Raw genomic sequence first — 15,376 nt, 5'->3', positions numbered from 1 at the left:
TGTTGCTGCTCATGAACACCAGTGCTGAGAGCCGTGTGGTTCTAAAGTCAAACATGTTTCGACGTTGATTTGTTTTGTCATTGGTATGGCCGTGCGAGCTGTACACACTCTGCTGTCAGCCGGATCAGGTGACTTGCCTGTTGTTGCCGACATACTCCACCCTGAACGGCTGCCGCTCGCTTGGATAACACTGGGAGTAAAGTGAGCGTCGGAGGCTTTATAAAAGCAAGAAGCTGTTAAACTGATGTTTGTACATCAAAATTGTCTAATGTTACACAACATATTTGTTTTGGGTGCTTTCAACCAAGTGGTCTGGTTCTGTCGGATACATACCCTCCCTCTGTTGTGTGGGCGTGGTGGACCATCTGGAATTACAGCGATGAGTGAAGCAAGAGAATATGAACTGCTTCATTATTTAGCATTCCTTCATGCTCAAAAGTGGGTGCAGCTGAAGCTGGTTTTAGTCTCGACCTGACCAGGACCCACGCTCGTCTTGGAGAACTGCATGTTTGCCAATTTCCAGACTTCAAGAGACATGTTCTCTGGATCGTACTATCAAGCAGACATGGATGCAAATGAAGAAACATTTCCAGAAGACTCTGGGACTCGAAGCCTGTGTCCAGACTCACCTGGAGGCTCAGGCGAGCTCTCATCCTGGGCCTTCTTTCACAAACCAATCATAGTGATGGTGATGGGCGGTGTGATGGCTGCTGTAGGTGTGCTGCTTCTGCTGCTACAGGTGTCTCCCTCTGTGGCCTCCGCCTGTGTCTCTGTCGGACTCATGTTTGTGGTAGTAGGATTGGTGTGGATCCCCATACTGAAGGAGAAACTCCAGCGGAATCGTTGCATCTATGGGTCATGAACAACCACATGGACTCTAGGGAGGACAGCGAGTGCAGGAAAACCTCAGAAAGAAAAGTACCTGCAAGTCTGGTTCTCAACCCGGTCGTCAGGTGTTGCCTAACTTACACATTTTCCATCTCTGCAGCCAATCAAGTACAGACCTGACTGAGTTAATCCGCTTGTGGGAGGAGATCGAAAATGTGTAGGTAAGGGGGTACTTGAGGACCGGTTTGAGAACCACTGGTCTAAGTGAGTGACCTGAGAGTATGTGGCCTCAACCTAGAATAGACTTAAGGTGTAACTCAGCCCTGAACTAATTGAGGCAAGTCTTGAAGCCTATCTAAAAGATGAGTCTATTATGCCCAACCTGAAAGGAGCCTACTGACTCTCAGAAAACGGGATTACTGAACCAGACGTCGAACAGCCTGAAGAGTTTGACTGTTGAACTCAACCTGGAAAGGATCCAAAGGTTTGACCTAACCCAAAGAAGCTTAAATGTTATTGAAAGCGTAAGCCTGATACAGGTCCTGGGCATCATCGTGTTGGTGGTTGTCCCTAGAAGATGGCATCCAAGATCCCCCTGGATGTGATGCCAGTCTATTGCAGTTTACTCCCCAGCCAAGGCTGGTACCCATTAACTTTGGGTAGACTTTGACAGAAGTCTTCTCCAAGGACACTGGTAACCTGATGTGGATGCATCTGGAATTGAACTCTGGACTAGTCTGTAGGTTACAAGTCCCACGTGTGGCGAGTGGTGTGACGTTATTGGACTGGGCCAAAAATGGTTTTGGAAATTGTGCTGCATTTATACAGTTGTCATAAAATGCACTTGAGGGTTAAGGTATTGCATTAAACCCAACCAAAAATTGTCCAGTAATGGCAAAGGAGTAATTATTTGAGTTAATCTGCCTTGGACAAGGCAGTAAGTGTGCATTGTTCCAGTCAGCGCAGCTGTAAGTGGGTATCAGCCTGGGATTAGGGAGTAACCTCCAGCAGTCTAACATCCCATCTAGGGGGTGGTGACATTTAATGGATGGATTCAATCCCATATGTTTCACACTATAGGAACTGGAAGGATTCGTCTCTATAATAGATTTGATGACTACAAAATTAAATACAAAGCTGATGGGTAGCCTAAAGAGTGCTTATGCCAGGGTGATACTCCAAACTTAAAAAAGGTTTGTGATAGAAAATGTTTTGAGGATTGAAGGGTCCTGGGATGGTGGATTTGTGAAGAACTAACAGGGATGGATCTCACTATAGTCAACAATGTGAAATAATTAGGATACATATCTGTGATCTGATACTATCAAAGGTTAAATTGTTTTTGGAGATTGTGTCAGTCTCAAAAACTCCCTGGTGATTTTGCTACTACTACTTCATCTCCTGACAGTTGAAGTTGGGAAACATTTATGGCTGCATACAAGTACTTCAAAATGTCCTCGGCTGAAGCCCAAGTTATGATCTCAGTGCTCTGAATGACCAGGGTTTGATGTATTTGCTCACTCTCAAATCCTGATGAGTCAGGACTCGCCCCCCCATGTGATTTTATTTTTATTTTATTTATTTATTTATTTTTTTTGAGAAGTTGAGGTTCTGAAGAACTCTGTATATAAATGTGCAGGAAACTGTCCGGCTAGCTATTTGCATCATCTTACATGATCACAACACTCGGCGTTTCATATGGTAAACTTGCTTTAGTATTAATGGTGCATTATTTGGCATACTCAGATTAAGATTTTTTTCATATTTGATAAAAATGTTTCTGTTGACTTAACAGTTGCCACAATTATCAAATTATATTGTATAATATTTGTGCGACGTAATTAAAGATACGGCTTACAAAGAAAAAAATTAATATTCTGCTTTGCAGAGTTTACTTATGTTAGTATTCATGAGGGAAAGAGTTGCTTACTGCTGGTGTGTGTACATTTTTATATATACATCTCAATACTGTATCAGTGACAGTACTCGTATTTTCCTGGCATTCTATGAATGAGCAGATTGCCCAATAATGATGCATCAGTCCCCCGCCATTTCCAAAAAATAAAAATATTCTGGATCCACCCCTGCCAGTTAAAAGTATTTTTCATCCCTGATGATGCAATTGAGTTTCCCTGAAAATGTCCAATCAGCACTAAGCAGGCGGGGTTTACTGCTGATAAGCTTGCTGTGTTGTACTTTGATCAGTGTTGTTGCAGATTGATGTGTGTCTGTTGGTCAGTCACTGAGCTTTGAGCTGCAGGTTCCACCTGCTGCTCTGGAACTGGTTCCACATCTGGATGAACTGAAAGCTTGTGGTTCTGAGGAAATCGGTGCCATCATGTCAACATCTAAACAAGTGGAACCAGTTAGAGAAAGAATCTATGGAGGTGTTGGCCGCTGCAAATGCTCCTTTTGGTTCGCCGTGGCTCATGACATACTTGGGGTGTCCATCCTAATGGTGGGAGTGTTTGGAGGACTGGCTATACACGACTTGTTCATCTACGCGGGGGCCATTATCATCTTCCTCAGCCTGATCTGGTGGGTGTTTTGGTACTCTGGGAACATTGACATCCCACCTGAGGAGCTCGAAGATGAGGTGGGTGGACTCAAACTGAAGGAGCGTGGACTCAGCAAGGTTGCAAGGCAGGTGTCCAACCGCCTTTCTAGCAGCATCAGGAACTCTTTCAGAAAGAACAGGTTGACCAGTGCCAGGCCTTCAAGTTCTGTGCAACAACGAAATGCAGACTTGGCACTTTACACCATCTACAATGAGTCCGTGGTCTCCTCATCCAAGGAACATGTGAGCAAGAGCTTGTTGCTGTGAATGAATCCTTTACGGTTTATTGTTCTATCTAGAATTTTGCAGCAGAACTGTTCATGAGCTGTACCTCACCAGTCAGCACTTCTAGCGTCTGTGTTTTCAATCCCTGTCACCTCTAGGCATAAACCTGGACCTCTGGACCAACAAGGGCAGCATCAAGTCCACAAAGCAGTGAAGCTGGGTTGTTTCAGGCTTGTGTCTAAAAGTAGACTTTCCTTTAGACCTTGACTACAGGAGTCTTTGTCCTTGGACTGGTGACAAACATGAGTTTGGACTTTGACCAACGGCACACTGCAGCCTACTGGAAACTGACTCATTCTTTAACAATAAACTACAAGTGTTCTTGTTTTGATCTCATGTTTGGTTCTCGATCCAGTGAGCGGAAGGTTGGGTGAATGTATGTGGTTGAACTTCTGCTGCTGCTGCTGTTCTGTCAAAGCAACAGACAAGCCAGAATGGTCTTTTTTTTTTTTTTTTTTCTTAATAAGCGGCTTCAAACCTCAACATTTTCACTTCTGTATTGTTGTAATGTTATATTTGAGTGTTTGTGACTTGAATATTGTGTTCTTGTTTTTATTTGTCTTGTTTATCAGGATCGCTTCCACCTGTTCAGTGCTCGAGTGACTCCAGACCAAAAAAGTGAAGGAGACATTTTGAATTATTCCATTGAAGGGAATTTTTGTCAAGCACAACCATATGAACTTTAAAGAAAACATTGAGAATGTTGGGTCTAATAAAATTTTAGGGGCAGATTTAAATAAAATGGTACAGGAAATTCATACCCCCTCAAGAAGTTGCAAGGATTTTGTTTCCTGGCAGAAGGTCAGTGAGGACACATCTAGTTGGGCTGGTTTCACATGTTTATTTGTGATATTTGCAGGTTTAATCAAAAACATGTCAAGCACGTTTTGTGAAACTGCCCAACATTGGCCTCAGGAAGAATTTTTGGGGCATACCCATGATTTATTATATATATATATTTTTTTTTTTTTAATTTAGTGCGATTTGTGCCCTGCTGGAGGAACTGCACTGCAGTGAGTGCTTGTGTCATTTCATCTTTCCTCCTCAAATTTAATATAGATAAGACAACTGAACTGCACCTAAAATAAATAAACTGAATCTGGGTGAACATTTTTAGTGGTTTCCTGCAAATTATTGACTTTGCTGTGTTGCCACACCGGTAATGATTAAACAACACTAAAGTCTTGATAAGATCCACATGTTCTTATCGCACACACAAACTGCTGCTCCTCGTCTGACTGTAAGAAATTGAACGTGCTGATCTGTTTCAAGACACTTGTACAAAGAAGAAAATAAAATGCAAATATTCATTAAATATACCAAAGATACTTCATTTAAATGGTGTAAAGTTACCCGAAACTGCCAGTTTGTGCTGGGTATTTGACTTTCTGCAAAAAATAAAATAAACTAATTGTAAACATCATCATGAAGTATGAAAACAATTCTGCAAGTTGTTGAAAGTACTTAATCTGCGTAAAAAAATGTAATTGTTGGAGACGAGTAAATTGGAGAAATATGAATGCTGAGTTCATACAGAGCCAGCCCAAGGCATACGCCAACTACGCGGTCGCTTAGGGCCTCCACGCCACCAGGGGGCCCCGAGAGCACCGAGACGTTGTGATAAAGTAAATATATACATGAAATTAAAATATTGAATAATTTAAACGAAATTGTATTACACCCGAAAAATACCAATACTAGGTTAATTGATGCCTCCTGTTGGCTGCTGCCACCGTTGGGCAAATTTAGAGGCACCGCTTGGGTCAGGTGGTCGATGACTAATCGTGAGGAATGAAGTGAGTGTAAGTCATGTCTTAGAAAATAAATTATCCCTCTGGAGCGGAGAAAAGAAAAAAGAAGTTGGAAGACGAGAAAAAACAAGACAGGTAGGTTTGCATGTCCAATATTACAATTTTTGTTGTCATTATTTGCGAAATACTCCGTTCGTTCAGTGTAAAGTGCTTTAGGTGTCTTAAAGTCAGAGGCGATTGGGAAGCTCAGCTTCCCCTAAAATGTCAAAAAATAAGTGATCAAATATATACTGTTGTGTGTACATGTCATTGACTAAATATGCGCTACAACGCGCTCAACTTTTGTTCAGAATCATCATCTTATCAGTGGTAACGACGCGGCTTTCCTCTCACTCAAACCCGCAGATCCACAGACTTCAGTAGCGACACAAAGCATGTAGCGAAACGAGACGAGTCATTGGATAAATGCTGGGCTTTGTCCCGCCCATCGGACGCTCAGCGTGTCTGGGGGTCTATGGGGCAGTGGGCTGGCCTCGGCTGGCCCGGACGCTCAGCTTCTGCATGATGATTGGATGATCTGTCTGAGGCTGAATCCCTTTTTGATTGACAGCGAAATGAATTTGGTGTAAACATCCGTGGGAGCGTTTTCATTCTGTTCTGAGTTGAACCGGAGACTTTCCTAATCGTTTTAGCGGCATTTTCTTTGATAAAAACGACTAGCGACAAATCGAGCTTCTATTTCTGGTGTTTTTTTTTTTGTAGCTGCTTGTGTTTGGAGACTGACTTCTATCGCAGTTTCTGTCCCTACCGAGCAGCGGGTGCTGCTGAGCTCCTCCACCGTCACAAAGCTCTCACAGGCGGATAAACTTCACACTAGCCTCGCGCCATCCCAGCTAGTGAGCTAGCTAGGTAGCAAGCCCCACATCATGGCAGACAATTTGAATGTTATGGACCGGATTTTGGCGAAGCCATTTGATAGTCTTCCTTACGAAGAAAAACTTAAACAGCAGGGCAGATCAACTCCTCAGATTAATTTGGTGCAAAAGGTGGGGAAAAGTAGGTCAGCTTTCAATGGTTTGCAGGCCAAAGTTAAAGCAATAGCCCCCTGTGCAATGTTTGTGCATTGCTATGCACACACATTGCTGTTATGTTGTGGATTTCTATGTTCATTTTGGTGATTATTTAAGTATTGTATTTATTATTTAAGTATTTAATTTTGATTACAACTTTATTTTTCTGTAAGATAATGTGAATGTCATTTGATTCTATTTTGTATTTGGATATTGAACATTTTGCACAACACTGCACATCTGAAAGAAATTAAACTATTTAACGTGTTTACTATAAATGCAGTCTCCTGCCTGCTGATGTTACTTTCAAATACACTCAACAAAAATATAAACGCAACACTTTTGGTTTTGCTCCCATTTGGTATGAGATGAACTCAAAGATCTAAAACTTTTTCCACATACACAATATCACCATTTCCCTCAAATATTGTTCACAAACCAGTCTAAATCTGTGATAGTGAACACTTCTCCTTTGCTGAGATAATCCATCCCACCTCACAGGTGTGCCATATCAAGATGCTGATTAGACACCATGATTAGTGCACAGATGTGCCTTAGACTGCCCACAATAAAAGGCCACTCTGAAAGGTGCAGTTTTGTTTTATTGGGGGGGGGATACCAGTCAGTATCTGGTGTGACCACCATTTGCCTCATGCAGTGCAACACATCTCCTTCGCATAGAGTTGATCAGGTTGTCAATTGTGGCCTGTGGAATGTTGGTCCACTCCTCTTCAATGGCTGTGCGAAGTTGCTGGATATTGGCAGGAACTGGTACACGCTGTCATATACGCCGGTCCAGAGCATCCCAAACATGCTCAATGGGTGACATGTCCGGTGAGTATGCCGGCCATGCAAGAACTGGGACATTTTCAGCTTCCAAGAATTGTGTACAGATCCTTGCAACATGGGGCCGTGCATTATCCTGCTGCAACATGAGGTGATGTTCTTGGATGTATGGCACAACAATGGGCCTCAGGATCTCATCACAGTATCTCTGTGCATTCAAAATGCCATCAATAAAATGCACCTGTGTTCTTCATCCATAACAGACGCCTGCCCATACCATAACCCCACCGCCACCGTGGGCTACTCGATCCACAACATTGACATCAGAAAACCGCTCACCCACACGACGCCACACAGTGTGACAGTGTGAACCGGGATTCATCCGTGAAGAGAACACCTCGCCAACGTGCCAAACGCCAGCGAATGTGAGCATTTGCCCACTCAAGTCGGTTACAACGACGAACTGGAGTCAGGTCGAGACCCCGATGAGGACGACGAGTATGCAGATGAGCTTCCCTGAGACGGTTTCTGACAGTTTGTGCAGTAATTCTTTGGTTATGCAAACCGATTGTTTCAGCAGCTGTCCGAGTGGCTGGTCTCAGACAATCTTGGAGGTGAACATGCTGGATGTGGAGGTCCTGGGCTGGTGTGGTTACACGTGGTCTGCGGTTGTGAGGCTGGTTGGATGTACTGCCAAATTCTCTGAAACGCCTTTGGAGACGGCTTATGGTAGAGAAATGAACATTCAATACACGAGCAACAGGTCTGGTTGACATTCCTGCTGTCAGCATGCCAATTGCACGCTCCCTCAAATCTTGTGACATCTGTGGCATTGTGCTGTGTGACAAAACTGCACCTTTCAGAGTGGCCTTTTATTGTGGGCAGTCTAAGGCACACCTGTGCACTAATCATGATGTCTAATCAGCATCTTGATATGGCACACCTGTGAGGTGGGATGGATTATCACAGCAAAGGAGAAGTGCTCACTATCACAGATTTAGACTGGTTTGTGAACAGTATTTGAGGGAAATGGTGATATTGTGTATGTGGAAAAAGTTTTAGATCTTGTTCATCTCATACAAAATGGGAGCAAAACCAAAAGTGTTGCGTTTATATTTTTGTTGAGTGTAGTTAAATTAATGAGCCATACTTATACATCGCTCTGTATGTAGAAGTTAATTAAAACATATTTATGAGTTTGCTACCCCTTTAAGGTTAAAAACAAGAATGACACCTGTATGATGTAAGATAATTACAAATAATGCTAATGATTGTGGGTACGTTACACACATAACAGTGTAGCCTATGGAATAATGAGGTATCTGGTGCTGAGGTGATGGTAGACGGGCCCACAAATGAAATTCTGCTTAAGGCCCCATAAAGGCTTGGGCCGGCCCTGAGTTCATATGTGAATGCGATACAAAATTGAAATTTACACGCAGAATTATAAGTTTAACACTTAATCATAACTGTTAAAAGTTAAAAAATGTAACTTTTAAGTTACTATAACCAGTTTCATTAAATCTCAACTTTGGATTTAACAAGTTCTGACAAAGCATAAAAATACCAACACTAAATATTATTTTAAAAAGCCAAAATCGTTATGCTCAATACAAATATACGATTTTTATGAAAAAAAAATCGTGTTTTTATTTTTTACTCATCTGCCCTTTATCAGTAAAAGCATTTGTTGTGTTTAAATAATAATAATAATAAAAAAAAAAAAATATATATATATATATATATATATAAAAAACATTCGACGTGAAGTTGATGCTTTTTCCATAAAGGAAAACTTCAAATCCCATCGTGACTTGCGTCTCATATGACAGCGTTGCTGTTGTCATGTGACCTGACACTGGACTCCGTTTCCTTTTTCGCAGTGTCACGTCGAACCTTTATAATAAATTAATAAACCAATACTTAATGCCTCCTTAAAACGGTTGACTTCATGATTTTTAATTCGCGTTGCTGTCACTTCTCAGAACATTTTATTCTTTTATCCGCTTTAATAGAACTCTTAATGTAGACCGCGAGCCCGGCAGGCCTCTCCGTTCACCCCCCGATCGTCGGTCCTCACGCCACGTTTGGGTGCGTCCGGCTCGGCTAGCATGACCCCGCTACCCTGCTGCTAGCCTCGGCTGCTCGCTGGACAGCTGGTTTTCTCGGATGTCAGGATGAACGGTGAGTTGAGATGCTTAACTTGTTTAATGTTCCGTGGCGCCAGCCGTAAAAACTTGAAATGTAAATTTATTAAGTCTGTTTTGAGTGCAAGTTCCACATTCAGGCACAAATTCAATTTAAAGTGATATTATAAAAGAAGCCATATGGGTGATAATGTAAAGAACATAAATGCATTAGAAATGAATGAAAACGAGACAGCTGGACCTCAGACTTTTTACAAGATTGTTTTGTGACAGATCACATACTTACTTTTGTTCCGATACTTTTGGAATTACATTCATGCTTCATGTACAACCCCTGGCAAAAATTATGGAATCACCGGCCTTGGAGGATGTTCATTCAGCTGTTTAATTTTGTAGATAAAAAGCAGATCACAGACATGACACAAAACTATAGTCATTTCAAATGGCAACTTTCTGGCTTTAAGAAACACTATAAGAAATCAGGAAAAAAAAATGTGGCAGTCAGTAATGGTTACTTTTTTAGACCAAGCAGAGGGAAAAAAATATGGACTCACTCAATTCTGGGGAAAAAATTATGGAATCATGAAAAACAAAAGAACGCTCCAACACATCACTAGTATTTTGTTGCACCACCTCTGGCTTTTATAACAGCTTGCAGTCTCTGAGGCGTGGACGTAATGAGTGACAAACGGTACTCTTCATCAATCTGGCTCCAACTTTCTCTGATTGCTGTTGCCAGATCAGCTTTGCAGGTTGGAGCCTTGTCATGGACCATTTTCTTCAACTTCCACCAAAGATTTTCAATTGGATTAAGATCCGGACTATTTGCAGGCCATAACATTGACCCTATGTGTCTTTTTGCAAGGAATGTTTTCACAGTTTTTGCTCTATGGCAAGATGCATTATCATCTTGAAAAATGATTTCATCATCCCCAAACATCCTTTCAATTGATGGGATAAGAAAAGTGTCCAAAATATCAACATAAACCTGTGCATTTATTGATGATGTAATGACAGGCATCTCCCCAGTGCCTTTACCTGACATGCAGCCCCATATCATCAATGACTGTGGAAATTTACATGTTCTCTTCAGGCAGTCATCTTTATAAATCTCATTGGAACAGCACCAAACAAAAGTTCCAGCATCATCACCTTGCCCAATGCAGATTCGAGATTCATCACTGAATATGACTTTCATCCACAGTCCACAAATGCTTTTCCTTAGCCAATTGTAACCTTGTTTTTTTCTGTTTAGGTGTTAATGATGGCTTTCGTTTAACTTTTCTGTATGTAAATCCCATTTCCTTTAGGTGGTTTCTTACAGTTCGGTCACAGACGTTGACTCCAGTTGCTTCCCATTCGTTCCTCATTTGTTTTGTTGTGCATTTTCGATTTTTGAGACATATTGCTTTAAGTTTTCTGTCTTGACGCTTTGATGTCTTCCTTGGTCTACCAGTATGTTTGCCTTTAACAACCTTCCCATGTTGTTTGTATTTGGTCCAGAGTTTAGACACAGCTGACTGTGAACAACCAACATCTTTTGCAACATTGCGTGATGATTTACCCTCTTTTAAGAGTTTGATAATCCTCTCCTTTGTTTCAATTGACACCTCTCGTGTTGGAGCCATGATTCATGTCAGTCCACTTGGTGCAACAGCTCTCCAAGGTGTGATCACTCCTTTTTAGTAGATGCAGACTAACGAGCAGATCTGATTTGATGCAGGTGTTAGTTTTGGGGATGAAAATTTACAGGGTGATTCCATAATTTATTCCTCAGAATTGAGTGAGTCCATATTTTTTTCCCTCTGCTTGGTCTAAAAAAGTAACCGTTACTGACTGCCACAATTATTTTTCCTGATTTCTTATAGTGTTTCTTAAAGCCAGAAAGTTGCCATTTGAAATGACTTTAGTTTTGTGTCATGTCTGTGATCTGCTTTTTTTCTACAAAATCAAACAACTGAATGAACATCCTCCGAGGCCGGTGATTCCATAATTTTTGCCAGGGGTTGTAGATGCTTCTGTCCAAAGCACTACAAGTCAGGAAAACAGTAGGCTTCTGCTATTGGTCCGGACCCGGACATATCGTGTACCAGCCATACCTGCTTACCATATGGCAATGTAATATTTTACTACCATGACCTAGAGTTGCATTTGTGCCTTTTGTAGATGCTTACAAGTCATGAAAACAAAACTGCTGTAGCTGTTGTTCAGGCTTGCACGTATCACACTGTTTTATTGCCTCCAAAGACAAACTCACGGTGGGTCAATTATGTTCTGGACCTCTACCACATACTAATTGTTCTGACAATTCAGATACATGCTATATGTCCAGCACATGCAGTGCTAATCAAATACTTTGTTACAGTAGCCTGTAATTACATTTCTGATTTGCATTGATGCTTTTATTCATGGTGGAATACATTCAGGAAAACAATAATGTATTTTGTTGTTGGTCTTGCCAATGTCGTTATCATAGATGACTGCCATGTTCTTTATCAATGGAGAAAAGTAATTGAAAACATACTGATTTAAAAAAATGCAGGTACTGAATACGGAGTTATTGAGCGCTCTTTATCCTGCTGCAACAGATTCCAGACTTCTGACGTCTCCCTTGGTGGAGCACGCATGGTAAAAAAAAAAAAGTAAATGGAGTGCATTTATATAGCGCTTTTCCATCTGCATCAGATGCTCAAAGCACTTTACAAATAATCCTCTTTTAAGACTTCCTGTCTTCTCACTCGGAGATGTGCTCGGAGAGGGGTGACGTTTTGAGAAAAATAGCTTACCTCATTACATTCAGTCGTTGAAACAGTCTGTTTTCTTATTGCAGATGTGGACATTCTCTTAAAGGGCATAACACATACCACCGACTCGCTACAGCTTTTTGTGCAGACAGCGCAGCTTTTTGTAGGGTTGCATGATAGTTGTTCTATAACAGGACTAACATACCTATGACAGTCTGGACTTAGATGTATCACATATTTGCAATGGTTCTGGCACTTCCTGTGGCAGTGCAGTATTTTGCTGCCATGAGGTTGAATTGCATTTATGCATTTGGTAGATGCGTTTTTCAATATGGGCTACAAGTCAAGAAGACATTGCTGCTATTATTGGTCCTGACTCTGACATATATCACATACTTCTGGTTGTTCTAATGCTTCCCCTGGCAGACGTAGTATTTTTCTGTCATAGCCTATAATTACATTCATATGTTAGTTTGACACTTTTATCTAAGGTGACATGCAAGTCAGGAGTGCTGTTGGTATTGGTCTGGAAGCATCACATAGAGGCTGTTGTTACGGGGTTGTATTTTGTTGCCATGGCCTATAATTACCCTTTATGTATTAGGTCAATGCTTTTATCCAAGGTGGCATCCAAGTTAGGAAAACAGTAAAGCTGTGGCTGTTGGTCCAAACCAGGACATATCACAGATTGCTATTATTCCGGCACATCCCATAGCAGTGTTGTAGCTTGCAACTGTAACCTATATTTACATTTAAACATTAGTTTAATATTTCTATCCAAGGTAACATACAACTTTTTGTACTTTTTGTTTTATGTCATTGTTGTGTTATGTTAGTATGTGCTGCGCAGATGGTCACCACAATGAGTGTGGTCTGATGGAGGTTTCTTCCTGTCCTGGGGGAGTTTTTCTTTATCAGTGTTGCCAGTATGTTTGCTCAGGGGGTGTTTAAGGTTGAAACCTGTTACTTCTTCTTCTGTATTAAAGAAAGAGTCCAAAATCCATGTTCATGTTCTTCTGACCAAAACCAAAATTTGATGAGTTGCTCCTCTTGGCAAGATTGATCAGTCCACCAGGTTTTGTGGAGAAAAATACGTGTATTTTAATTTCTCCTAAAACAACCTGGAAATGTATCCTTTCTACAGATAAAATGGCTTTGAAATCGTAAGAATTAGTGTAATTTTCTTAATCACTCATCATAGTGAATTTGGCTGTTTCATTTGCAGGCATTCAGCAGAATGACACCAAGCGGCAGCACCTCCTGGACAGGCTGCTAGACGCCGTCAAACAGGTGAGACCAAACCTGAGTCACCAGTTTTCTCCAATGGTCTGCGCCAGAGTATAATACTGATGAAATTACACAAAACGATCCTGGATTAGTCATATAGTCTCTGAACTCTTGCATTTTCTGAGTTGTTTGGCTTCAAGAGAATTTCTTCTGATGACAACATGTATTCCTAAAAACACTGTGATTCCACATCCATGTTTCTTTTCACTTTGTTACAGGTACCATTTTCTCAAATTGCTGCATTGATTTCTGGATTCTTTTGGAATGTCATTTAAATGCAAAAGTCAAACCATTGACTCACTGAAAATCTAACATAGCGACAAACAACTGAAATAAATTTCAATTGTTCAGTTGCTGTCCACAAGTGGTCCTTGGCTTTTAGACAACTCTTCTGATAATTCTTTTCAGCTCTCTATCAGAAATCTTGCGAGCAGCACCTGGTTGTGGCCGGTTTATGGTGAAATGATGTTCTATCCACTTCCAGATTATGGCCCCACAGTGCTCACTGGAACATTCAGAAGATTAGAAATCCTTCTGTAACCAATGCCATCAGTATGTTTTGCAACAATAAGGTTAAGAAGAATCTTGAGAGAGCTCTTTGCTTTTACCCATCATGAGATTTTTCTTGTGTTACACCTTGGTAATGACACACATTTTTATAGGCCATCATTTAGGACTGTACCAGCTGATATTAATTTGCACTGACAAGGGGCAGGACTGCTTTCTAATTACTGATTGATTTCAGCTGGTGTCTTGGCTTTCCATGTGTTTTTGCACCACCCTTTCTTCATGTGTTCAGTACTTTTTCCCTGTCATTTCATATTGTTACACTTGACTTGATTTATGATTTTTGATTTATTTGTATGTGTGTATTACTTGGGTTGTTACTGACATCTGGTGAAAATTTCATGTCAGTAGGACCTTTAGAAATATGTTTACTGAGAAAAATGGTGACGTGTTAAATACTTATTTTAGCTGCTGTGTGTAAACTTAATTGGTGCATCTCTAGGTGGATTTAAGAACCTTCTAGTAGAACTAGTGCTTTCTTGTTTTTAAGCCTGGAAAATCAAGAGTATTAAGTCAAGGCATTCATTAAAAAATTGTGACTCTCCAGCACACAGGTTTCTGGTTCCTCCTCAGGATCCATTTCCAAAAGATTATTGGTACCACAAAAAACCATGCAATGTATTGAATAAAAATATGAATCTTGGAACCATACTGAGGTCAGGTTCAGTAGCATGTTCTGTCACTGCACTTCACTGTGTTCCACTCCACCACACCACAGAACTACCTTGCCTTGCCCAGGCAAACAACCCGTCCATCTCCAACTCTCAAAAGTAGCCATCTGGCTGCTGCAGCCAGGTGATATGTGGTTGTCCCGTTGCCCTTTTTCAGTTACTGTGGTTATCAACACTGAGGCACTTGTACACTGAACCACAATTAAGGAAGTGCACCAAATGGCTGATGTTGCCTCACAACACATAATTGTGTTCCTCATCTGAGTCTCCTGCAGTAACAATTTTACACAAACATGTTCTGGTACCCACGGATCCTCTGAAGGGACCTCATCCCAAAGACAACCAGTCTACTCCTCACCTTAGGTCACTGGCTAATTCATTCAAACATACAGTAAGACAGGAAGCACCAGGACCCAAAAGGCTTGAACCTTCATTCCCATCAGTGAGCTTGACTCCATAAGCCCCTCCCAGGCATCCCTTGATCTCAAAGGAAAGGGCCCAGAGACATAAATGTCAGTGCTGCCATAAGTGAATGTCTCCACAAGTTCAACACTTTCACAGTGTACAGATAAACTTCAGATGGCCAAGTCCAGAAAGTCATTAAAAGCTTGAACCTTAGTCCTGATCCAGGACAATTGCAAACCCACACACTCACATTTATGACTCAGCTTCTCAAGTGCTGC

The 15,376-nt window shown here is 41.2% G+C and overlaps 2 protein-coding genes across 4 annotated transcripts in view; both read left to right on the top strand.

Moving 5' to 3' along the window:
* The first annotated feature begins 2,472 nt into the window (after window positions 1-2,472).
* Window positions 2,473-4,049, top strand: LOC117530907 (transmembrane protein 238-like). Its single transcript, XM_034193864.1, has one exon. It carries the CDS (start codon window positions 3,167-3,169, stop codon window positions 3,650-3,652), a length of 486 nt encoding a protein of 161 aa, XP_034049755.1. The 5' UTR covers window positions 2,473-3,166; the 3' UTR covers window positions 3,653-4,049.
* A 5,067-nt stretch (window positions 4,050-9,116) lies between these two features.
* Window positions 9,117-15,376, top strand: part of snx29 (sorting nexin 29) — a 245,953-nt gene continuing 239,693 nt past the window's right edge. For all 3 annotated transcript variants that reach the window (XR_004566372.1, XM_034193391.1, XM_034193390.1), the window contains exons 1-2: window positions 9,117-9,461; window positions 13,394-13,458. Coding sequence is in view for 2 of the 3 variants with exons in the window: in XM_034193391.1 (XP_034049282.1) it covers window positions 9,455-9,461; window positions 13,394-13,458 (72 nt within the window). In the remaining variant the exon portion in view is untranslated. The remainder of the gene's footprint in view (window positions 9,462-13,393; window positions 13,459-15,376) is intronic.

This window comes from Thalassophryne amazonica, chromosome 18 (genome assembly GCF_902500255.1).
Source record: "Thalassophryne amazonica chromosome 18, fThaAma1.1, whole genome shotgun sequence".
NCBI classification, from domain to species: Eukaryota; Metazoa; Chordata; class Actinopteri; order Batrachoidiformes; family Batrachoididae; genus Thalassophryne; species Thalassophryne amazonica.
Note: the sequence above shows the minus strand (reverse complement) of the source record. Positions and strands in the feature narration are given on the sequence as shown.